The sequence below is a fragment of the Arvicanthis niloticus genome, chromosome 25 (assembly GCF_011762505.2).
Source record: "Arvicanthis niloticus isolate mArvNil1 chromosome 25, mArvNil1.pat.X, whole genome shotgun sequence".
Taxonomy (NCBI): Eukaryota; Metazoa; Chordata; class Mammalia; order Rodentia; family Muridae; genus Arvicanthis; species Arvicanthis niloticus.
Window position 1 is genome coordinate 20,324,609 of NC_133433.1, and position 25,451 is coordinate 20,350,059.

The 25,451-nt window shown below is 38.9% G+C and overlaps 2 protein-coding genes across 7 annotated transcripts in view; one reads left to right on the top strand and one right to left on the bottom strand.

Annotated features, from left to right (window-relative positions):
• The window catches only part of Ints8 (integrator complex subunit 8), a 48,751-nt gene extending 36,483 nt beyond the window's left edge, over window positions 1-12,268 (top strand). Inside the window, exons 21-27 of the mRNA XM_076924188.1 lie at window positions 834-952; window positions 3,283-3,386; window positions 4,889-4,939; window positions 6,805-6,878; window positions 6,964-7,028; window positions 7,308-7,351; window positions 12,069-12,268. Of these exons, the coding sequence (XP_076780303.1) occupies window positions 834-952; window positions 3,283-3,386; window positions 4,889-4,939; window positions 6,805-6,878; window positions 6,964-7,028; window positions 7,308-7,351; window positions 12,069-12,185 (574 nt within the window). The 3' untranslated portion in view covers window positions 12,186-12,268. The remainder of the gene's footprint in view (window positions 1-833; window positions 953-3,282; window positions 3,387-4,888; window positions 4,940-6,804; window positions 6,879-6,963; window positions 7,029-7,307; window positions 7,352-12,068) is intronic.
• Ccne2 (cyclin E2) lies at window positions 11,862-25,176 on the bottom strand. 6 transcript variants are annotated; one of them, XM_076924189.1, is made up of 12 exons: window positions 24,727-25,176; window positions 23,594-23,633; window positions 23,397-23,496; window positions 23,262-23,315; window positions 22,409-22,560; window positions 21,302-21,437; window positions 19,064-19,210; window positions 17,551-17,646; window positions 17,006-17,140; window positions 15,088-15,199; window positions 14,328-14,485; window positions 11,862-13,685 (listed from the first exon to the last, which is right to left on the bottom strand). In XM_076924189.1, exons 2-12 carry the CDS (start codon window positions 23,605-23,607, stop codon window positions 13,572-13,574), a joined length of 1,218 nt encoding a protein of 405 aa, XP_076780304.1. In that variant the 5' UTR covers window positions 23,608-23,633; window positions 24,727-25,176; the 3' UTR covers window positions 11,862-13,571. The 6 variants fall into 6 exon arrangements, with proteins under 6 accessions (XP_076780304.1, XP_076780305.1, XP_076780307.1 ...); XM_076924190.1 differs by lacking the exon at window positions 24,727-25,176 and adding an exon at window positions 24,476-24,591; XM_076924192.1 differs by lacking the exon at window positions 24,727-25,176 and adding an exon at window positions 24,476-24,591 and having other exon boundaries at window positions 12,405-13,685; window positions 23,397-23,493.
• Window positions 25,177-25,451: the final 275 nt, after the last annotated feature.

Here is a 25,451-nt window from a genome sequence, read left to right on the forward strand (position 1 = left end):
TTCAGAAAAAAAAAAAAAAGGTAACTGCATGTTTGACCAGAAAACATACTTCTCCTGATCAAGAGTCTGTATGGATTCCTGAGATGGCATTCCAAGAACAGTGTCTATGACACTGGGTTAATGGTTACTGGGTTAATACTGGTTGCTATGTAGATAGGCGTCTTAGATCTATCTGTTAACATTTTATACATCCAGTAACATAACATCTCAGTTAACTGCTTTAGCTGTAAATACAGAACTTGTTGTTTGTTAATAATAGCAATAATTCTTTCCTCATTGTACTGGGCACAGTTGTGGGTCAATGATAAAATCTAACCCCTTAGGCCAACAGACCTGCTTTGTCACATTCCCTTGTAAATGGCCGTGACATGAGCATGTGCTTCTGATGGAGGACTGAGTTCTCTTTCACTAAGCTTTTGGTTTCTAGGAAAGAGTGGACATCAGATGTTTTCTTGGGTGCTGGCTTGGCTTTTCTGGTTTAATAACTATAGGCCTCCACATTGACCCTGGGCTACAGCCTTTGGCCTGTTCCCCTCCTGCTTTTGTAGTGTTGCTGTATAAAGCACTAAAGTGGTATATTTGCCACCCCTAACCTGCAACCTCATCAGTGCCATCGAATCCAGGGGTTTTGTGAGAAGTCCTGGGAAGATACATGATCACATAGGAATATTGTTAGTGTTGGAGCCATAGGTGCTTTGTTATTGCTTAAGTAATAGCAGAGGTAAAGATTGTGGCTATTGAGACTTTGGTTGTGACTTTTATTTTTAATAAATGTATGTGTGAAATTTGAAGCAGACTTTAAAAGTAGACCATTGTATAATACTTTTCTTCAGCCTCCAGTCTGTGGATTTTGAAGCTGTAGCAATCACTGTGAAAGAGCTAGTTCGATATGCACTCAGTATAAATCCAAACAACCATGCTTGGCTAATTATTCAAGCGGATATTTATTTTGGTAAGTGAGATATCAATGGCTTTATATTTTATTTGTGAGCACTCTTAGAAGGGAAAATGAGTATATTATACATTATGATAGCTGCATTAGATGCTTTAACTTTGTGATGCCTTTTTAAAAACTTTGTATTGGTTCTTCATGACCTCGCGTCATGCACCAGTCCCACTCACCTCTCTGTTGCTCCATATTTGCCCTTTGCCCTTGCAACTTCCCCTCAAAGGAAAACAAAATAAAATTTATTCAAAACATTTTTTAAAAATCTTTAAAATTGTTTATTTGACCTTTTATTTGTGTGTGTTTTTATGTGCATGCACATGTGGTTCCTAGGAGGTCAGAAGAGAGCATTAGATCCCCTGAGTTAGGGACAGTGTGAGCGAGGGCTCACATGGGATCTTCTGGAAGAGCAACAAAGCAGTGTGAACTGCTGAGCTATCCTTCTAGTGCCCCCTCCCTTTAATAGTGTGTATTTGGGGACTTTAAATTTTTGTTTTTCCTGGGGTTAAGTGTGTTTGATACACACACACACACACACACACACACTTTTGCTTTGTGTGTGTAACTGTATACCTCATGTATGGGAGTGCTTCTGGGGGGCAGAGGTGTTAGTGTTCTTGGATCCTGTGGAGCTGAAGTTAAAAGGAGTTGTAGGCACTGAGCCACCTGATTGGATGTTGGGATGAAGTTAGGTCTTCTGTGTGTACTCTTAACCATTGGCCCATCATTCCTCCAACTCTAGTGATATGAGTGAGGCTTGTTTATAAAATTGCTCTTTAAAAATTCTAGCCTGTGCCTAGTGAGATGGCTCAGTGGGTAAGGGCACTTGCTACCAAGCCTGGTGACCTGAGTTCAATATCCAGGACCCACACAGTGGACATAGAGAATCCATTCTGGAAACTTGTCCTTTGCCCTATATATGTGTGCCTGTACAGGTACGCATAAAATAAATAATATAAATAAATGTACAAATTTTAATTGTGGTTTCTTATCCTTATAATCGCACTTGGTAAACTGACATATAGTGGGGTAGTGGGGATTGTTACAAGTTCAATACACATAGTAATATCCAGGCCAGCCAAGGCTATGTGGTAAGACCCTGTCTCAAATTCAGGAGAACATGATTATGTACGTGTGTGTGTGTGTGTGTGTGTGTGTGTGTGTGTGTGTGTGTGTGTGTGTATTAAAGGGGATATATATAAATGAAATTTTAAATCTGCATTTTTGGAAATTAATATCTACTGCCCTTATAAGCAATTCCGTGTCATAGGATTTTCCAAATCAATATGATGTTTTCAAAATTCAGAATACTATACAGATAAAATAACATTTTGAGGATCAGTGTTTTTAAATTAAAAGTTTCAAATTTTAAAGGTTCAAGAGACAAAATGAACTTTCATGTATCCAATAATACTTCTGAGGGGGTACAAGGGTTGAGATAGGGTCTCTTGTAGCCCACTGGCCGTGGATTCATAGCGAGGATGGTCTTAAACTGCCATCACGACCCGCCTCCTTCTCCAGTGCTTGTGTTAGAGGTTATAAGTATGCACCACCACAGCCAGCTAATTGGGTTGTTTGTTTGTTTTTGTCTTTCGTGGGGAGGGGGTTTGAGATGGGTTTCTCTGCATATCCCTGAGTCTTCTGAAACTCTGTAGACCATGCTAGCCTCGAACTCAAAGATCTGTCTCCCAAGTGCTAAAATTAAAGATGTGACACCACTGCCCAGATAATTGCTGGTTTTTAAACACTTTATTCTCATCTATTTTTGGAAGCATTCTTGCTTCCAAAAGAATGCATTGCCAAATCTAAATGTCTAAAAGCACATTAGCTATATAGGTTCTGAGGTACATTTAAAAATTAGAATAGAAATATATTTCTAGTCTGGAAAATAAAATTTCCATATAGACAGGCAGGGCTGGAGAGATGGCTCAGCCGTTAAAGGCCAGGCTCACAACCAACAATATAAGAATTTACTGTATCATTTTGATTCTTTTCTTTTTTTAAATGCGTAGTTTTCACAATGTTATCCTGAATACAGTTTTATCATTACTCAGAAAAATACATATACATATTATAAATTGTATTGTGTGTGTCTGTATGTGTGTGTTGCGTGTGTGTGTGTGTGTGTGTGTGTGTGTGTAATTCAGAGTCATTTCCCACAGTTATTTCCATTTTACCGTGTGGATTCTAAGGATCAAACTCATGTGCTCTGGCTTGGTGGCAGCAACTTTACCTGCTGTGTCATGCAGAATCTTTTCTTTAACTTACTGTTTGAATCCTTTTCAGTTCTTGTATTTTAATGGCAAGTAACTCTTTACCACTGTTTTCTACTTCAGCAACAAATCAGCATTCGGCAGCTCTTCACTATTACCTCCAGGCAGGAGCTGTGTGCTCTGACTTCTTTAATAAGGCTGTACCCCCTGATGTATATACAGACCAAGTAAGTTCTTTTGGGGGCTTGTTTCCCTCTTGCCTACCTTTATGGGTTTTTGTTTGTTTGTTTGTTTGTTTGGTTGGTTGGTTGGTTTTTTTTGGTTTTTTGGGGTTTTTTTTAATAATGAGTCCCCTTAGCGTAGCACGTAGCTATATCTGTATCTGTGATGATGACTCTCAGGCTGATGGAGATTTTTTATTTTTGGCCTTTTGGAGGCAGCCTTGATGTGTAGCCCATGTTAGCCTTGAACTCCTAGTGATCCACCTACCTCATCTTCTCCAGTGCTAGGATTACAGGCATCTGCCACCATGCCCAGATGCTGTCTCCTTTTCAGTGCCAATATTAAAATGTTTGTTCCTGCTTTGATAGTCCCACCTCACACCCTCAGAAGTCCTCAGATTCAGCCTGTTCAGAACTGATGTCTGTGTCTTTGTCATGCCCCTCCACAAAGCCCTCCAAAGTACCAAACACTAAGCCTCAGTCCTCAGCACCATAGCTAGTTCTTTTCCTCACTTAACTAATCCTGTTAGAATATCAACTTAGCTCTCAAATCATACCAATTCCGTTGCCGTGCTGCCTTTCTTATGTATATATGATAGGCCTAAGAAGGGGCACTGGAATGAATAAATAAATAAATGTGCATTGCTGGACATTACCCTATTTTGTGATAAGAGTACCTAAAGTCAGGAATCAGCTGTTGTGATAGGTACGTACAATCCCGACACTTGGAAAGCTCAGGCAGGAGGATTACTATCACTACAAGTCTGAGGGCAGCCTGGGAAGTGATATATACATCTTTAAGAAGCAGACAAAGAAAATCCCTTAAGTCCACTCTTGGTTGTTTTTGAGACAGGTCTTTCTACGTAGCCCTGGTTGTCCTGAAATTCACTATATAGACCAGTCTGGCCTTGAGATCTACTTGTCTCTGCCTCCTGAGTGCTGGGGTTGATGACGTCTACCACTATGCTTGGCTCCTAAGATCCAGTCTCACTGGATTTTTTTCTAGCTCTCATTGAGTACCAGTATGATCTGGGAATGCTGTGGTCTCACTCAGGATATTGTATGTGCTACTCAAGGGCTATCGCTTCAGCCCTCCAGGACAGCATCAGTCCTTCCTTAGACTGGCCTTTAGGTCTGTAGATGAACTTATTCTTGCTGTCTACATACCATTGGCAAATGTTTTCCCCATCTCTACCTCATACAGGAGTATTCTTAGTGCTTTTAAATACATTGCAGTTAACCCTGATTTAGACCACTAGTATAACAAATGAAAACTTTGAGTACTTAGCAAGTTTTTAAAATAAGATTTAAAGGTTTTTTTTTTTTAGTAATTTATTTCGTTATAGCACTTTTAAATTAGCAAAGTTGGATGGGAAGCCCTGAGCTGCCACATAGTTGCTGTCCTCCCTCATCCTTCTTGCCTGTCTTTTGTTGACATTCTGTACCAGGGCGATGCATTTATTACAGTCAGTGGGAGCTGGTTTTGAATAATTATTGTCTTTTTGTAGGTGATAAAGCGAATGATAAAATGCTGTTCTTTGCTGAATTGTCACACACAGGTTAGTTTATGATACCATAGTATTGGCTTATATTTATGTGTGTTAGGCTTAATATGTAAGTTCATACTAGAAAGTAGCTTTTATTTTATATCAAAATGGCTGTTAGCTTAGCATGTTTAAATTTCTTAATAACTTGTAGAGCTGAACTAGATGCAGGTAGGAATTAGTAAACATTGACCATTGAACTTCACTGAAAAAGAAACACTTCATGCTTTCCTACATTTATGATAATATGTATATTAGTCATTGGGGAAGTTCAAGTCAGCCAGGGTTGTGGAAGAAGTAGAACTCTTATGCTACAGGAACACAAAATGGTACAGCTTTGGCAACTGGTTTGGTAATTCTACTTCTCTGTAAATATTCAGGAGAATTAGAAAAGGGTGTACTTGAATGTTCATAACAGCAATGTTCACTGAAGCCAAAAATACAGGGGAAAAAAATCCCAGTGTCCATTAAATAATGAATGGTCTAGAAAATGATGTTTCTATACCTCAAAATCCTGCAGCCATATAAAGGAATGAATTGCATATGCGTACTACAGAATGGATTAACTGAAAACTGCTAAGTGAAAGACAGACAGGGTATATATGATTTGATTCATTTGTGAGAAATGGTCAGAATAGGCAAGTCTGCAGAAACTGAATGTATGGTCTGATGGTTAGGAGAGGCTCTATGGAAGAGAGAATGAAGAGTTTCTGCTGTGCCATTGGATTTCTTTCAGGGAGGTGCTTTAGAATTAAAGGTCATGGTTAAGACACGAAGACATATGTTTTGTTGTTATTGTTGTTGTTTTTTGTTTTTATTTTTCCAGACAGGGTTTCCAGGACAGGCATATCCTGCCTGTCCTGGAACCTACTCAGTATACCAGGCTGGCCTCAAATTCACAGACATCTGCCTGCCTCTCCCTCCCGAGTACTGGAAGTAACCACCACCCATTTTTTGGTGGTTTTGTTTTTTGGTTTTTGGTTTTGTTTTTTTTTGAGACAGGGTTTCTCTGTATAGCCCCGGCTGTCCTGGAACTCACTCTGTAGACCAGGCTGGCCTCAAACTCAGAAATCCGCCTGCCTCTGCCTCCCAAGTGCTGGGATTAAAGGCGTGCGCCACCACTGCCCAGCTTGTTTGGTTTTTTTCCATTTCAACTTTTTATTTTTAATCTTTGCTTTTTTAATACTAGAGATTAATCCTGATCTTTACAAATGCTAGCAAGTGTTATAACACTGACCATATTCCCAGTTCCTGCCAAGGTAAGCATTCAGAACCTGCCTGATCAAACTGGATGCTTTCTTCTGTGTTTAGAGATTGGTGAGTTAGTGTTTTTTAAAAATGATATATATCTGCAGTCTTTAAAAGTACAGTTCCATGTGTCTTATGTCCTTGGATGCTAGGGCATTTGCTTGACAGTTTCCATCGTCAGCTTCTCGATCAAATGAAGAAAGATCTAAAACTGTAATTTATGTCTCTGATAAACTAGTTTGCAGTCAGAGAGAGACAAAAATATTGGGTAAAGGTTTTTGAAATGAAAATTAAATGGGATCCATAAATATGAACTGACTATCCAACATTATTTCAAGAATATATTTGTGGGGCTGGAGAGTTTGACTTTGTGGTTAAGAAGAACACTGGCTTCTTCTCTTGCACAGGATCTGGGTTCAGTCCTCAGCAGCCACCTGTCAACTCACAGCATTTGTAACTCCAGGTCTGGGAGACCTTTTGTACTCTGCAGGCCACAAGGACACATGGTGCCCAGATATACATGTACAAAACACCAATAGACAAAGAATAAGATAAATAAATATGAAAAATAAAGGTTACCCTCTCATACCAGGAAGGGTCGTGTTAACTTTTTTAAATCATTTGTTTCAAAGGTGGCAATTTTATGTCAGTTCCTTAGAGAAATTGACTACAAAACAGCTTTCAAGTCATTGCAGGAACAAAACAGGTATTTCATTTTTTTTTATTTATTTATTTTTTTGCATAAGGCCGAAGCTTTTTTTCATAAGAAGTAATGAGATTCTGTTTTGCAGCCATGATGCTATGGATTCCTACTATGACTACATTTGGGACGTCACAATCTTGGAATACTTGACTTGTATCCTTCCACCATTGCATGTGATACAGCAATTCATGTCTGCTTAAAGAAATATTTCACTGAACATATTTTCCATATGATTGTGTGTATGTACATATTCCAAAATGGAATAACCTTGAAGTTAATTGTCTTCTGCCATATGGGTCTTGGGGATTGAGCTTGGCTTATCAGACTTGACAGTAAGCACCTTTGTCTGCTAAACTACTTCAACCAGCGTTAAACAGTTGAGACTGATGCATGTAGAACAGTCGTTTTATGATTCTTAACTGATACATTTAGATCTTCATCATAAAAGAGGAGAAACAGATAAAAGACAAATTGCAGTAAGTTGCCTTACACCTTGTTTCAATGATGTTTCCAGAATATTAAACAATTTAGATCTTTGCCATTGTGCAAAGATCTTGTTTGTCCATTTACTGCCAGAATTTAGTTATTATTTACGTGTCATGCTGATGTGAACATATTAGAACATTTTATGTCTCTGTTCTAAATCTTCAAATGATTTTTCATCTTACAGGATCCTTGCAGCAGTTCACTGATCTCTTTTTCCCCTTTGCTGACCTCAATACAAGTATTCCCACTGTTGTTTAAACATGTTAAGAACACTCATTCTCCTAAGGACTTTTAGCATTTTCTATCCAGGGACATTCAACTTCCTTCAGGTTTCTACTTTGCCATCTTAGTGGTTAGCGTCTCCTGTCATCTTTGTTGTTGTTGTTTGGGGTTTTTTTTGTTTTTTGTTTTTCGAGACAGGGTTTCTCTGTGTAGTCCTAGCTGTCCTGGAACTCACTCTGTAAACCAGGTTGGCCTCTAACTCAGAACTCCACCTGCCTCTACCTCCCAAGTGCTGGGATTAAAGGCGTGCACTACCACTGCCTTGCTCTCTCCTGTCATCTTATAAAATGACATGCCCTACCACCCTCTCTAACTCTTACTCTTCTGTAACACTTACCAACATTTGACATGCTATATATTTACTGTTCTGTGAAGACTATGGCTTCTGGCATGTAATTATTGGCCAACAATTACTGAATAAGTAATTTATTTAAATTTGACTCATCTCTTTCTTTTTTTAAATTAATATTTCTATGTATGTGTGGGTGTGTTCTAAGGTCAGAGAACAACTTGCATTAGTCTATTCTAGTATGTGAGTGTCAAAGATTGAAACTCAGGATATCAGGTTTGGCGGCAAAGCTCCTTTACCCACTGAACCATCTTGCTAGTCCAGTATTTAAAATTTTATGCTCATTACTTGCCTACCATGTGATAAATCAGTATTACTTGCAGGTACTTTCTTGAGTTTACTCATTAATAAAACTGTATCATGTTAGTACCTTTTAAGACATACTCAGATAAAGGTATTATAACCATTATTTAATACCCTAAAACATGTGAGAGGAATAAAGAACATGAAGTTAGCCTGCTTGGTTAACTGCCATAGCTTCTTCCATCCCCCCCTCCCCTTTTTTTTTTAAAGTGTGTATACATTGTGTTTGTAATGTTTAAATGTGGGCATGCATGTGCCATGGTGTATATGTGGCGGTCATGAGAACAACCTTGTGTGTCGATCCTTGCCTTCTACCTTGAGACAGGGTCTTTTGTTCATTGTGAGAGTCATAAGACTAGTGAGTCTGTAGGCTTCTGGGAATTGTTTTCACCTCCCATCTCTCCACAGGGACAGGATGGAATTACAGATGTATGTGAGTGCCATGGTTGCCAGCCTTTGTGGTGATCTGGGAACCTGAACTCAGTTCAGGCTTGAGTGGCAAACACTTTGCCAATTGAACTGTCTGCCCAGCCCTCTTCCTTTCTCTCCCTCCATGCCCTCTTATATACCCTTTCTTCCTCTTTCAAATTCATGCTCTTTTTCCCCTAGTAACTGTTACATAAGTGTATGTATGTGGACATATGCAATGACTGTTAACCAGTTGGGGCGTGCTTGTGCTTTTCTCTGGTGTAGACTATCTCCCCCTCTACATTCTTTAGTTGCCTGTAGTTCTGTAGGATTGGGACCTTGTAGGCGTTCCTGTCTATGTTTAGTATCTCTGTTATCTTTGTTCAGCTCACTTTGGTGAGGGTTTATGGGCTTCTGACACTAAGACTCCTAAAAGATCCGATTTCACAGCAAACTTTCTTATCCTCTGGTTCTTGAAGACTTCTAGTACCCCCCTTCCTTAGTGATCCCTGATACTTAGGTGTAGGAGTTATTTTGTAGCCAAGTCTGTTGGGACTGGTCTCTATAGCTCTATACTTTGATCAGTTGTGGTTTTAGGTAATGGTCTCTGGTGCAAAGAGTTTTATTGATGAGGAGTGAGGACTAGTTACCTGTGGGTATAAGGACAAATATTTAAAATGTAGTTAGGAATTGTGCTGGTTTAATAAAGTGGTGGTTGTAGATTCTTTTTCAAGATCCATTTTACTAGCCTTGGGTAGTTGGTTTCCTGTACTAGGTATGATTTCCCTCATTAGGAAGGTCTTACATCCAATTAGAGAGCTGTTGGTTACCACCAAGGTATATGAGTCCCAGTGTTTGAGTCTTGGGGTTATCGCACCATGATGGTTGTTGCTATGGTTCATAGGTGTCATGGCTGAGTAGGATTGTTACTTGTTTCCTTCTTTCAGAAGCTTGCCTGGTGTCTTGTGGCTTTCAGGTCAACTCCAGCTCAAGGGACCCTTGGCTCTGTGTCTAAAGTATATGGTATCTTCAGGAATAGGCACTTACCTTGCACCTCTGGGAGGCAACCAACGGCAATAGCCATTTTGGGAATCTCTTGGGCAACCTTGACCATTAGATGCTTTTATTTTTTGAGAGGTCTAAGTAGCCCTAGCTATCCTAGAACTCATAGACCAGGCTAGTCTCAAAGGCAGAAATCATCTGTCTCTGCCTCCTGGATGCTAGTACTAAAGATGTGCACCACTATATGTGGCCTGCTACGATATTATTTTTAAAATCCCTTCTCCTTTAAAGGTTCTAAGTACATATCCTCACTGTCTCATTTGCCTTTTGGTTCTTCTACATGCAGATACAAGTTATCCTTTAACCCTCACACTTAGAGGCCTCTCAGCGACAATTCTACTCAATACCTTCACACTCATCTTGTCAAGTGTGTTTTTCATCTTATTACTATAACTCATTATGTCCATGGCCTTTTCTGACTTTCTTGGTTCTGTGTTTCTCAAAATTGGGTTTGTGACCTCCTGCCCCCCATCAGTCAGCTCCTTCTATCCACCCTTTCCTGCTCAACCATAAGTACAGCAAGTGCAGTCTGCTCAGCAGTAACAGACAAGGCTTTTTAATTCATTTTTTAAGTTTTCTAGGTTTCAATCAAACTGGTTGACTGTTGGAACTCTTAGATTTGGATTTTGTGTCTTCATTTTCTTTACTTCTTGAAAAAGTCCTGATTGTTTTAAAAAGTCCTAACCATACAGACTTGCCACTACCAAACCATTGTTACCCATTTCCTCAGCTCCTTTCATTGTTTATCTTATTAGCCTAAACATTCTTTAAAAGTGTTAAGACTCAGCTGGGCAGTGATGGCACACACCTTTAATCCCAGCACTTGGGAGGCAGTCGGATTTCTGAGTTCGAGGCCAGCCTGGTCTACAGAGTGAGTTCCAGGACAGCCAGGACTACACAGAGAAACCCTGTCTCGAAAAACCAAAAAAAAAAAAAAAAGTGTTAGACTTTTTCTATTAAGTCCTTATTTTGTACATTTTCCATTTTGAATGATTTCCTTGGCTCTTGTTTACTTGGGATAGATTAGGAAATAAGACAACCTACTGGCTTTATGAGAATTTATCTTAACCATTGTGGACTTAGGAATGCCAGCTGGAATCCTGGATTCTAGTTACTGTTCACCTTGAAGGTCATTTGTATTTGTATGCATTAAGCCTACTCTTCAGGTGGTAAGAAATTATACTACTCTTGATGAAAACAAGTTTTGCTGTTCTGTTCCCGCTGGCATTTTAATTAACTTCTGTAGTTGGTATCCTACTTTTATCCTTAGTGTCAGTCCTTTGACTATGCTTTACCTCTGGCCAGTTCTGATCCCTCTGCCTCGGTTTGTAAAATATCCCACTCCATACATTTAAATTTTAACACGACTATGCTTTGACTATCCTTTCAAGGGCTAAGAGATACAAAAGCCAGTAAATACTTCTTAATTCTTGTTACTATTTACCTGTGTCTTGTTTCATTAGATCATTGATTTTTTTTATTCAACCCCCCCCCCAACACACACTATAGCTCTATGCTTTCTTGTAGTTATTTCCTGCTTATCCTTAAATCTCATTTTCTAAAAAGTTAGTCCTTGAGCCTTCATTTGCTCACTCTTGGTTGTTTTGGTCACAGAGCTAGAGACAGACCCATGGCCTCACGAATGTTACGTGCTTCACCACGGGGCTGTTCCCTCAGCTCCTTTATACCTCATTAATCCTTTCACAATTTTTACAGTACCCACATGAGGTATATGATTTCTCTCAAATACATGGGCTTCTCTACCAATTGTCTGAGATACCGTGGTTTGATTAAGGTATTACCACCCCGCTACCAGCCTTTGCCCACATGTATTCCTTGATCCAGCAAGTTCTAGTCCAATTATAACTTTAAGATAGTGTTTTAAAAAGTTCTGTCAAAACTAGATTTTTTAGGCTCCAAACTTAGCAGACAACCACTATATTTAGGTCATGGTGCTTCTTTCTAATTACTTCTGGAAACATAGCTGTTTTGCACATTTATGAAACATGATTTGTGATTTCTGTTAAACTATTTCTGTTGAAGACTTAGTTTAACTATAAAGATGTCATTACTAAAGACAACCATCTTATACACAATCACAAAAACATACAGAAATTTATTTAGTGTAAGAAAATGTCCCTTCAGGTAACTATAAAGTTAAAGAAATCTTAAAGTGGATCAATGTAGTAACACCAGGTTTTTTTTCTGTAGTTTTAAATTTGATTGTTATTTTTAACTTTGATTTATATGTACTACTATGACAATTTTTTTTTCAAACTTCTAATAACACTTTCTGTTTTAAGATCAAAGCCATTGGCCAAACAGAACTGAATGCAAGCAACCCTGAAGAAGTATTACAGCTGGCAGCACAGAGAAGGAAAAAGAAGTTTCTACAAGCAATGGCAAAACTTTACTTTTAAGCAGTTAGTTAATTTTTTTAAATTTTATTTTTTAAACAATGAGCTAAAAGTAAACAGTATTAAAAGATTAAGTTTATATAATACATATGTACAATTTAGTGGTGTTTTCTTTTTAGACCAAAACAAACTGAAACAAATTAGTTTATAAACAAAAATTATACAAAAACTTCATATCTTAACAATAGTTTATAATTTCTTCAAAGAGACAAGGTTCACATGTCTGATAATCTGGCAGTCTGGTACCACTTTTTTCTAATGAAACTAACATTTTTTAGGCCCAAATTTCCTTTTCAAAGGCTAACTTAAAATATTTAATGTATAAGTAGCTATTCTATATACAGCAAGTTTAAATAAATAAATTCCTAGAAGTCGGTATACATTTAATATTTTTCTGCCATAAGAAAATAGAAGTTTAGGTCATATGTTAAGTTTTACCATGTTGACAGTCCTCATCTCCTAACATGGGGCTAAAAAATGGACTGCCAGTTTTGCAAACATAAAGCGCCTTATGGATATCTTAATATAATAAAGTGACATATATAGTTTGGAAAAGTGTTTAATTTTACCCAAATTGTGATACACAAAAGATTATAAAGCAACCTTTCTATCAAAACCCCAGAGTAGAAGAAGCCAAAGCATTTATCTTGTTTATTTCTTTGCTTCTCCCATTTAGAGCACAGTTTAAACATTTGGTGCAATGCCTTACTGATTAAGAATATTATGGCAAGGCAAACTACTAGTTAAAAACAGATTGAAAGTTACCATTCATAAAAATTCAAGTTTTATCATTGTTTGCTACAAACAGCTTTAGATAAATTAGTCACTTTATTACAAAACAATCTTTGTAAATAAGCTTAAATTTTATTTTCAAAAAACAAATTGCACCATTCAAGAGTATAGGAATTTAAGAATATAAAATCTAGATTCAAAGTTCTGTGTCAGCTAATGTATCCTTTACGGTAGCACTCACTAGTCTAGTTGATATTTCAATGATAAAATTCCTAGTTCATCAGAAGAAACACAGTTAACACTGGATTTTAAAGAAACACAGTAACAAACAGAAACAACTGCTATAGCATAAATTGTTGTTGGCTTCCATCCACTATCCTTGGGAGTGAAGAAGTCACCTTTGTAAACAAGTTCTCTTTTATAGGAAGTACTTCACTTTAGTGCCAATTTTTTTGAAGCTTTTTGTTTTGTTCTTTTGTAGTGCCAGGGATTGAACCCAGGATTTTATGTATCCTAGGCATTTAGTGCCAAATTGACATAGTTTTTAAATAAAAGAATGGCAGTGTAACTCCTCAGGCAAGGACAGGCGCAGCACTACTTTCTGTAAAACTCATTTATATGAAAAACTATCCATTATTTGATTCCAATTAGTTAACTTCAGTGAGTTACTGGTGGTTTTTCAGTACTCTTCGGTGGTGTCATAATGCCTCCATTACACACTGGTGATAACTGCCCTCCTTTTCTGAAGATGTTCACATAGTTTACTTCATTCTGTACATGTGAAGAAATTCAGTAATTAACAGTTAAGATAAAACAAGTATGCAGTAAAACCAGACTACTACCTGTTTCTATCCAAGTTTAAGAGTCTTTGTCTGGGCAGTGGTGGCACATACCTTTAATTCCAGCACTTGGGAGGCAGAGGCAGGGGTATCTCTGAGTTAGACATCAGCCTGGTTTATATAACTATTCCAGTAAAATCCTGTCTCAAAACAACAAAACTTTCTAATTTCTTATCTGGGCTGCTGGTCTTGACTTTAAGCTGCTTAACAGTAATATTTTTCTTGAGATGAGGTCTTACAGTGTGGCCCAGGCCAGTTCTGAACTTATGATCCTCCTGCCTCAGCCTCCCTAGTGCTAGTTAGTGTGCATCTTAGGCCCTTATCACCAAGTCTGCCTTAATTATCTCCCTTACGATTTAAATCAGCATGATCATTACTTTCCCTTTATCATCTTATATATAACTGTCTTTAGTAATGCACAGTAGTTTCACATCTTAGTTAAACTTTGTTAACTTCAGCTCCATTAGTTTCAGGACTTAACTAAATAGCAAGATTTTTAGAAACAGTGAAAGATAAAGCAAACAAACAAACAAAAAACCCACAAAACACATAAAACAACAACAACAAAACATACCAGCAAAGCCAAATAATTTGTGTGTGTCTGGATATTGTGTCTGTCTTCCATGGGTATTTTCTTAAAAGTCTTCAGCTTCACTGGACTTACACTTTTTATAACACTGACAAAAGGCACCATCCAGTCTACACATTCTGAAATGTCATCCCATTCCAAACCTAGATTTAAAAAGTTAATAAAATGTTAACTATATCAAACTGTGTTTCTTACATGACATTAAAGCTGAAAAGAACTGATAGTTTTCTCAAGGCTCATTCTGTAGCCCAGGTTGGCCTCCCTCCTGGTTCAGCCTCCCATTGCTTTTGCTACTCATCTGATTCTCTTGAGTGGGTTTTTCTTTCTTTAAAGATGTATAATTATGTGGATATGTATACATGTACACAAGTGCCCAGAGATCAGAAGAGTGTGTTAGATGTTCTGGAGCTAGAATTAGATTATGAAGGCTAGGAACCAAACCTCCGTCTTCTCCAAGAGCAGCACGTGCTCTTAACCGCTGATCTATCTTTCCAGGCCCACTTCTAAGCTTTTAAACCAGTGCCTATTCATACAAAGTAGAACTGTGGTATGTGCTTCAAATATTTAATTTCCACTTGGTTGTATTTTTTTGATTTTAGAAATACACTAAGGGCTAAACACTTCTAGCAAAACAAAAGAAAACAAAAAAACTAAATTGTTTTATTTTGTGTTTGGTAAGGTGTTAAAGTTCCTGGAGTTCCATTAAAAGTTGTGAACAGTTAAGAAGTCAACAAAATAGTCTTACCTGAAGCTTTCTTAACCACTTCAATGGAGGTAAAATGGCATAAGGCAGCGGCAGCCAGAATTCTGTATTGAAATTCTAAAGAGTCGATGGCTAGAATGCACAGATCTAAAAGCTAACAAAGAAAAAGCAAAAGCAATTTAAGAGAAGCATAAATATGTCCCTTTTTATATATAACTCTATACCACCCAATCTCAGGATTGCAGTGAAGGGAGTAAAAACAATAGGATTGTGAGCCCTTTATCTAGATTAGAAAAAGCTAGTGAAGGCTTCTAAATTAGGTAACAGGCTAAGCTGGAAGATTGGTGGGTAGAGAGTGTTTGAAATAGAATATTGCCAAAGGTAACAGTCCTTATGAAATAAGCAAGGAACACCTTCTTTATCCAAGGTGGGCAGTGGAAAGCAAGGAAATCTAGAAGTAGTAGCTTTGCTATATTATACAGGGCCTTTAGAAGTTGGAGCACTACTACTTAAGCCCACTGTGGGATTTTAAATCAGGAAAGTTACCCTTTTAAAAGGACACAGTAAACTGGACAGACTAGAAGGCAACATTCAGTAGGTAAGTGGTATTATCTTGGTAATGCAGGAACTGGAATGGTGTAAAGGCCAGATTTCAGAGGGCTAAGTTGATTTCCTGGTCACTGAATAAAACTTAGTATTTGTACTCACACATCAGGCAAGAAGGTGGTAGAAACTGGAGGAGTTGCAAGTGAAATACCACCACAGATGATTATTTAATAATACATGAAACCAGTTTGGTTTTTTTTTGTTGTTGTTGTTTTCGTTTTTGTTTTTTTTTTTTCCGAGACAGGGTTTCTCTGTGTAGCCCTGGCTGTCCTGGAACTCACTCTGTAGACCAGGCTGGCCTCAAACTCAGAATTCTGCCTGCCTCAGCCTCCCAAGTGCTGGGATTAAAGGCGTGCGCCACCACTGCCCAGCGAAACCAGTATTTTTGAATCCAAGTATAGGAGAGCTCTTGGGAGCTGGAACTCATGTCAGAACTCAGTTCACTTACATACACACCATATACATATATACTCAATTTTATAGAATATTTTAAATTTGCCTGTTCTTTGTAACTATTACTGAAGTCGAGTATGGAATTTCTCACAATCAAAAATTCTTAATTCCCAGCAACCACATGGTGGCTCACAACCATCTGTAATGGCATCTGATGCCCTCTTCTGGTGTGTCTGAAAAGAGTAACCATGTACTCATAAAATAAATCTTAAAAGTACCAATATTGGAGCATCTTCAAAATTTTGGAATAGCGATATTAAAAATTATATACTAGAAATATTTCACAACTTTGTTGACTTACAGATTTAAAGCACAAATTCTAATCCAAAGACTTAATACTCATCACCAAATGTCAGTTTTACATCCTACATAGAATAAAATTAAAAGTTGTCTTCACAGAAGTACAGCCTTCAAATCTTACTTACTGTAAGAATGAATCCTCAACCTCTTTCTTTAGTTACTTACTTTGTTAGAATGTGCTGGCCTAGGATAGTTTAATCATAATTAAAGAACATAACACCAGGCATAGAGGTATATGCCACCTTTAATCCCAGAATTTGGGAGGCAGAGGCAGGTGGCTCTCTGAGGTCAAGGCCAACCTGGTCTACAGAACAAAACTCCAGGATAGCCAGGGCTATGCAGAGAAATCCTGTCTTGAAAAACAAAACAAAAAAAGCCTACAGACAACTAGTTGAAAACATAATTTTTTCACATTTTATATTAAAAAAGATTTTTATTATAAATCCCAAATCCTAAAAAATATTTTCCTTTCTAGAAATATTAAGCATTGTAAATACTTGAAACAGAATTTTATGGGTCAAACATTTTCTTGTTGATTAAGATTTCAGTATGCCATTTTGTTGCGTAAGTTCATGACTTAGCAGTAACAGGGTCACAATACCTGAGCTATCTGGATGAATGTCTCCTGAGAATATTGAGGTAGAAGAACCTTAGGAACATCTTTAACAGCATCAACTTGGAGAAAAAGATTCAACCAGGAGATGACCGTTACCGGACAAAGTTCCCATTTTAAAGCCTGTCAATGAAAATTTAAAATGCCCATTAACTATGAAAAATACTTTGTGTACGTGCAAAAACACACATTATGTACATAGTAGAGTTTAGAGGTTAAGTAAATTTCCCTACCAACCATTAACCAATATTAATATTTTTGCATCAACCTTTTAAAATTATATGCTCAGACTAAAACCTCCATTTTGGTTCTTAAAATTTTGTTCAAAATTATGTTTAATTTGGGGGTAGCCACATGATGTGATGAATATGTGGAGGTTAAAAAGACAACTTTTTATTCATGGGGGGCCCATGAATCAACGTTGTCATGCCTGCCTGACGATTGGCCTTTAAGTTTGGCCTTTTTTAATATCCAAGGTTCACTCATAATTACTGTATTACAAAATTGCAGCTAAGAAAGGACATTGTCATTACCTTTAATATATTGAGTTCCATCTTTAAGATGTCTACTTCACTGCAAGCACCATCAGTGACATAAGCAAACTCTTGGAGTTTGGGAGCGTAGATTTCCTTTAATTTAGAAAAATTTTTATTAAGCACAATTTAAATAAAAACAAAATATATTTATGATTGATATATATGCATGCTTCAATTTTAAAGACAAATTCATAACAAAGTGATTATAAACCAAAACTGCATTAAGATTTTTTTGGTATGTAATTATCTGTTACTAACTACTATACTCATTTTCAAGGTTTATTTTTCTGGAGTTGACCTTGTATTTCAATCTTAATCTGTTATGTCAATTAAATTGTAACATTTTTAATACTGTCTGGTGGTCAGACTAAAGACACTCAACAAATAGGGTCTTGGACTGGGGATATAGCTCATTTAGTTGAGTGCTTGTCTAATATGTAGGAAACACTGCATATAAGCCTTTAATCCTATCACTTGGTAGGTGGAGGCAGGAACATCAAGGTCATCTTCCAGCTGTAGAATGAGTTTGAAGACAGTTTGGGCCACTTAGAACATCTCAGAACAACAAAAATAAGGTCTAGAAACTAAACACATTATCCTAGTACAAAAGTATATTTATAAAAAAAATACTTACTGTAGTAGCACCTATACTAAGAAACAAAAGAAGGCCAGGTGTGGTATAACATGTTTTTAATCCCAGCACTCAAGAGGTAGAGGCAGGCAGATCTGTGAATTTGACACCAACCTGGACTAAGTTCCAGGCTAGCCATAGCTAGATCATGATACCCTGTCTCAAAAGTGCTTGGCAAGGAAAGGCAAGTCCCTGGGCCCAATCCCAAGTATAGGCAGGGGGAAGGAAGAGAAGATTGTGTTTTGGCTGATGTCAAGTTTGTCTTAAAAGTCTTTAGAATTAGAAATTATCAGAGGATTAGAAGAAAAACCTGGCATGTGGCAGCAAACTAAAGACTTCAATATATAAAGATCTGGAACAATAGGACAGGCTGACTCTAAAAACTGATATGCCATATGTTGTAGAATTTGGAGAGAACATAAAACTCAGAAGATAAACTTGGAAGAAAATAATACATACTTTGGGATATTAATGTGTTCAATCCCTCAAAATGATACTAGCTGCCATTGGAAACAGCCAACAGTGCATTAAAAAGTAATAGATGGTAATTACATATTTTTGCAAGTTTAAGGCAATTAAGTTTTCTTTTAACATGACACCAACAGGAAAATAGTAGGCTGGCTAGACCATTATTCTTACTCAGCATAATATTTCTTTCATTTGATTGTTTAGTTTCTAAAGACCATTCTTCTGTACTCAGGTGCTATGTAATTATGTTAACAACATTGATCTATAGTAACTTCTTATATCCCCACTATAAAGAATAAATTCTTTTACCATAAAGATTTAGTTCAGAAAATGACAATATCCTGAGATTAATGTATTTATCTAAAAACTAAGTTTACAGTAAATATATCTAGATAAAATTTAAGAACTCACCTCAAGTTTGGAAGCAATGAACAATGAGGTAATCCCAATGAGTTGAAGCATATTTTTATTTACATCCTTTTGTGTTAACATAAATCTGTCAAAAAAGTCTTGGGCAAGGTAGAATGTCTCCCTATGAAGAGTGTATACTTCACAGACCTGAAAGAACCAAATATTCAATATTATTTCCAGAATTTATTCAAAATAGAAAGTCATATTTACTATACCAAATCACAAGCCACTTTGAGGCTAAGTTTTGTTTTTCAGGATGCCATTATTAACATAAGGGAGGGACTAACATGTACTGATAGATAGGGTAAGCTTGTTATCTGATAGATAGGTGAGCTTGTTATCCTTGCTCTCCTAGCTTTACAGTTTTCCGTGTTATTATTTTTCATATTTTATTGCAGGCTAATTTAATAACATTGGTGATAAAAAATCTTTCCATGTTTTTGGTTTAGTGGGACTTGCCCTCACGTTTTACTATTGTTGCTAATAAATATTGCCATTCTCACACTTAAAGGAAAGTTTAATTTTCTGTTCTTCCAGAAGTCCTGAGTTCAATTCCCAGCAACCACATAGTGGCTCACAACCATCTGTAATGAGATCTGGTGCCCTCTTCTGGCCTGAAGGATACATGCAGGCAGAACACTGTATACATAATAAATAAATCTTAAAAAAAAAAAAAAAAAAAAAAAAGAATGTGATGCCTGGAGAATGACTCAGTAGCGAAGAACTTACTACTTGTACTGGTTCCTAGAACCAGAGTCTAGGCAGCTCATGATGCCTGTCTTTGATCTCTTTGGGCACCTGGCACTCATATTTACATATAAAAATAAAATCTTAAAATCAGGAATAGATGTTGTATTTCAAAGAGATATCTTCAGGATTTTTCAAACAATAAACTTTTTTTACATTCTTAGAATAAAAATATTTCTGTCAGCAAAAAAGTAAAAACTTTCAGTTAACATAATTCTTAACTACACTGATGGCATTATTGCTAGAAATGGACCTCATGTTCAATTTTGAAATCCCCCAAATGAAAATAGGCAAACCCAACAACTTTTGTTTCCTTTTCATGCTATCAATAAATCATCTTTAAGGACAATGACCTGATACAACAACCTCATTTTATAGTCTTGGAAACATTTCTGATAATTTCTGAGCTATACCATATTTTTATCTACCAAAAGGTCCACCCTGTCTTTCTCCCTCAGAATGAATCTACATCCTCCCAATATTAGGGATTAAACCCAGAGCTTCACCATGTGTTAGGCAAACATTTCACCACTAAGCTGTATAATACATCCCACCTGCCCTTTATTTTGAGGCAGTATCACTGTAACCTGCCCTGATTTACTTGAAATTTGTAAATCTTTTCTTCAATCCACATCTCCCATCAAGACTACAGAGCAGATAATCCAGAGTTGTAAGAAAATCAGTTTAACATCAAGTAATTTACAATAATACAAATAAGAAAAAAATGTTTGCATAGATCTATAGGTATTTCAGAATTACTGATACTCCTTTAAATCAATGATATATTTTTCTGTTTTGAGTCAAGGTTTCACTATGTAATCCATCTGACCTGGAACTTGATATTAGGCCAAGGTGGCCTTAACCTCCCAATCTTCCTGCCTCAGCCTTTGTGGAGTACAGGGACACACTACCATCCATACCCAGGAGTATAGTGAATTTCTGAAAGGAACAGGAGCACGTTATAAAGGAAGCTAAATAGGATGTAAAGGGCTTAAGGTCTCAGGGTAACCAAAGTTCATGGCAGACAAAGGATGTCTGGGGGCCTCCTAAGCCTAAACTGAGCCTTTGTATGCCTGTATACAAAACCTAGTTAACTATACATTCCACTCACCTTGAGTACCCTCAACTAGAAACAAACCTAACACATATCAGGGATTTCTGATTTTGGTTTGAGTTGTATTGAAGATGTGTTCTTAGGACTTTACTCTTTGCTTTGGTACTGAGTACACACTACCATTGAGCTATGCTCCCAACTCCTGATTTTATTCTTAAAAAAGGTACTTGGTCTGGGGTTATAGCTCAGCAACCGGTCTAACATACAAGGCCCCCGGGTTCAATCCCTAGCACTACAAGGGAAAAAAAATAATCAAGTCATATTCTACTTTAGGTGTTACAAACTACACTGTGGACAACATACTCTGAACTCTCATGGAAAGCACATACCCATTTTTCTGTCATAGATGCAAAAGAAATTTCTATTTTAGAACATACCTCTAAAAGCCAGTCTAAAAGTATTGATCTCATCTGTGGTTCCAGGTCAGAATGCAGAACTTCAAAATGTTTGTCATGCACGTATCTGTTTTCCTTTTGTAACATGTTTTGCCAAACCTCCTGTGAACATGCCCAGCTATATGGGGAGGATTTGGGGGTGAGGGGAAGCACATAATTTAGAGTTGTGACCTATATAAGTTGTTTATAATAGCATAAATACAAGTTTCAAATATCCAACTCCAACTTGGAATTACAAATGGAAAGTAGCTCCTCTTGGATTTCCACCTTATTGGTATATCTCAGGAATGCTACATAATCCTATTTTTTTATAATTTATAAAAGTTATGGTTTAAGATAACTTTGGTTTTTGAGACAGGGATTCTCTGTGTAACAGCCTGGGCTATCCTGGAACTCTGTAGACTAGGCTGCCCTTGAATTCACAGATATCTGCCTGTTTCTGCCTTCTGAGTGCTAGGCATGCATCATTATCTACCAGCAAGATAACTCTTAAAAGCAATGCTAGAAAAATAAATATATGTATATGTAAAAATAAGTATATGGTCACAGTGATAATTAAGTTTCAACACTTACAAATATAAGCAACATCATTTACAATGATTTTTAAGGTGGAACAAAGTATTAGGCACAGAGATAGTTTGTCTGACTCCATTAATTTGCTTCTTCAAGTCAAACATCAATTACTATAGAAATATTTTCTATAAGCTGTACTTCTTAGTCATATCATAACTGATAATAAACTTGGTAAGGAGAAAGTAGGGTTGTCAATTGAAACTGCTGTTCATTTTAAAATGTTCTCATTTTAACTTGACAAATTATTTAAGCTACATTTTAAAAATTAGTTCAGTTCTGCTATGTCTGGAAGCACTTCCCAAGCAAGTAAAATAAAAACCCAAGTTTGGGCTTTAAATATATCACTTGCTATCATTTGCAAATATTGTCTCATGTACAATGAATGATACATGCTTACTTCTCAGTAAGGTAAGTACTAAAAAGAATACATTTTCCTATTTTATAATAAAGTAGAAAAATACATGGCATTATTTTAATTCTACCACTTTATGTATATAGTTACTGAAATTTTTTTACCTTAAATCTGGCAGAGGTGAGGGATTAATAAAAAGATTTTTAAATCTATAATTTGTAAATCTAGAGAAGTCACTTGTTCCTATTTCTTTATGGGGTGTTTCAATGATAATGCAAGGGCTGATTCCTCCAGACAGTACAGGTGGCCAACAATTCTGTCATTTCAAAAGAGAAAGAGAAAAACCTATTAGTGCATTAAGAAACCTTGGCTTTTGTTCTGCATCTTCAAATGATAGCCAACTTGGTGTCAATACTTAAGTTTTAAAGCCATATAATTCAGATTAGTCTTCATAAGTTAGATAATGAAGCCTGGTAATACAAGGCATTAAATACTGAAATAATAACGAATGCATTTGTAATGTAAAGTAAAATAATTGTAAGAATAGTTCTTTGAATCTAGAAATTTTAGTGAGGGTACTTTAAAAAAAAGCTATCTTTAAAGTTTTCTAATACTTGAATGCAAAAACATCAAAAAATTTAGTCAAGTGGAGTTAGAGGATTTTTCAAAGAATTACCATCTCCAAATAAGCACATAGGAAGGGACACCAAAGCCTAAGTGCCAAACTGACAGTGATTCCACATCCTTTTTATGCCAGCCAGTAGCTATTAGGGCCCTCCACTGCAGTCTGGAAGTGAACAAAGGGCCCTGGTACACCAGCCAGCTCCAAAAGGGAGGGATTTACAGAAGGGAACCAGCTGCTTCTTGGCCAACTACACTGCAGCTGTAGGACTCAGGCTTCTATGAACCTCCTTCAAGTTCACCTCTAAATCATTACAATCTTCCTACTGTTAAGGCACATGATTCTACTCTTATTTCTTATTCTTCCCCAGCCCACCCAGTCCAGTTCTGCATTACCCTAATCTCATACTGATGCTTCTTGGTGATCTCCTCTTTTCTTTTTTTGACATCCTGAAGAATAGAAAAGAACATGTAAACTAAGGTCTCAACAAGGAATATCCTTCCCTTTCTCCCTCTTTTTCCTTAAATCACCTGTGCTGTTTTTCTCTTCTTGGATTGAATTATCTGGGCTTCTTGGGGAGAGTCTGGCTGGTTGGGCTGGGCATGCTGCTGCTTAGCTTGTAAACGGCTACTATGATGAATTTTAGAAAGGAAGTTTAATTAGTAAGTCATATATTTCAGAAGCGGCAGCTAATTTTGAAACATGTCTCCAAGACTAACAGTGTTACCTGCGTCTTGACATTCTCTTCTTTGAAGCCTATGAAACCTCTAAATGGGGGAAAAGAAAAACAAAATTAAGAACATAGTCACCCATAATCTTCAAGTTCCAATTAAAACTAACATTACCAGAAGGTGGTCTGAACCTAAAAAAAAATAATAATCCTGCACTATTTTCTGAAATACACTATCTCAGTAATTTTACGAACATGCTTTCATTTCCTTAACTGAACGTACACTGGGAACGCGTAAGGAATTTGCAAAGTTCCCTAGCACCCTTTAGATGGTCTTCTGGGCCGTTCATGCACTTCCCAGTACAAGCAGGGTGGGAAAGGCACGTCCTGGGCTCGGCCAGCCAGGCGCCTGGACGAGCCTCCAAGAGCGGGCTGTGGAGAAGCCGGTTCCGCGCCAATTTGGAGAGCGGCTGTGGCGGGGAAGCAGGGGGTGGAGGGAACCTTCTGGTGTCACGTCCTCCAGGCTCCTTTCCCTCCTTCCCAGCCCCACCCGGCGAGCAGTGTCGCTTGCAGGGGTGACGGGACCTCAATTCCAGAAGAGCAGAAGGAAAAGGGGGGAATTAATGGAGAAAACTGTGCTTAAGAATTTCTCCGTAAAGTGATCCACACCTTAATCCTCTCGCGCGGGAGCACTTCCCAAGATGAGGATGGACAGAGAAGCTCCCGGGGAGGCTTTTCCGTGGCCTCTCATTTGGGGATACACTCCATCCCCTGACTCTCCTTGGCCTCCTGACAAGAATGCTGACAGGGACAGACCTCGGGAACCCCTTAATTCCCCAGTCTCCTGCTCCTTGTCCCCACCCCACCCCCATTTTTCCTCTCCCATGGCTCCCGCCAGACGAGGTTCCCTTCGCTCCCGCATACCCGTGTCCCCAATACCTCCTGACCGCCAGACCCTCCACAGCTCGGCTCAGCTGGCGCCGGCGCCAACTCAATATATAGGCCTGGCCCGGACCGCCCCGCACGCATGCGCCGCAGACTGACACCTCGGACGGCGCCTTCCCCTCCCCCGCCCGCGCCCGCCCAGCTCGCCCGCGCGCGCCGCGCCCTGCCCTCAGTGCGCGCGGGCGCCGAGTGGCCGCACGGCTGCCCTCCCAGGCCGTGCTCCTCCGCCCCTCTGGGCGCTTCACCTGCGCGCGCTGCGGCCGCAGCGTCGGAGAGGCTCCTCCCCGTGGTGGTTGCCCACCGCGGACTCCCGCATGCCTTCCAGTTCACGCCGGTTCCCTTCACGATAGGCCTTGGATCTCGGGGTGTCAGGCCGCGGTTCGGTTCGGCATGTTGGGAGAGACGACGCGGTCCGGCCCAGGCCGGGGCGGGGTGCGGGGGGGGGACCCCCAAGTCTTCTCAGAGACACCGGGAGCGGGAGCCTGAGGGCCCGCCCCTCCGGGAGGAGCGAAGCGGCGGCCGAGGAGCCGGCCAATGGCAGGAGAGGACAGCAGCACAACGTGGAGCGGCCGCAGAATGTAAACACTCCGGAGCGCGCCGCCCGCCACGTGCGGAGCGGGAGCCATCCGCCAGGCGGGCGACGAGCGAGCGAGCGAGCGAGCGGGCGGCCGCGCACAGGAAGGCGCCTCGGCCCCTGGACGAGGTACGTGTGAACCCTGTCCTCGCGCCCCGCCGAGCGGCCACTCCGCGCTCCTGTCCACGGCTCCCGCCCGGAGTCTCGCGCCGGGCGCTGCCTTTCTCCTCGGACTCGTGTTCCGGGCGCTAACCACCTCTCGGGACTGTAAGCGCCAGTGCGGAGTCTCCGGGGACCGGAGGGCAGGACGGGCGGCACCACGTGCGCGCCCCGCCACGCCCCGCCCTGCCCCGCCGCCAGCGCGCCCTGCGGAGCCCGCGCGAACCGCCTGCGCGG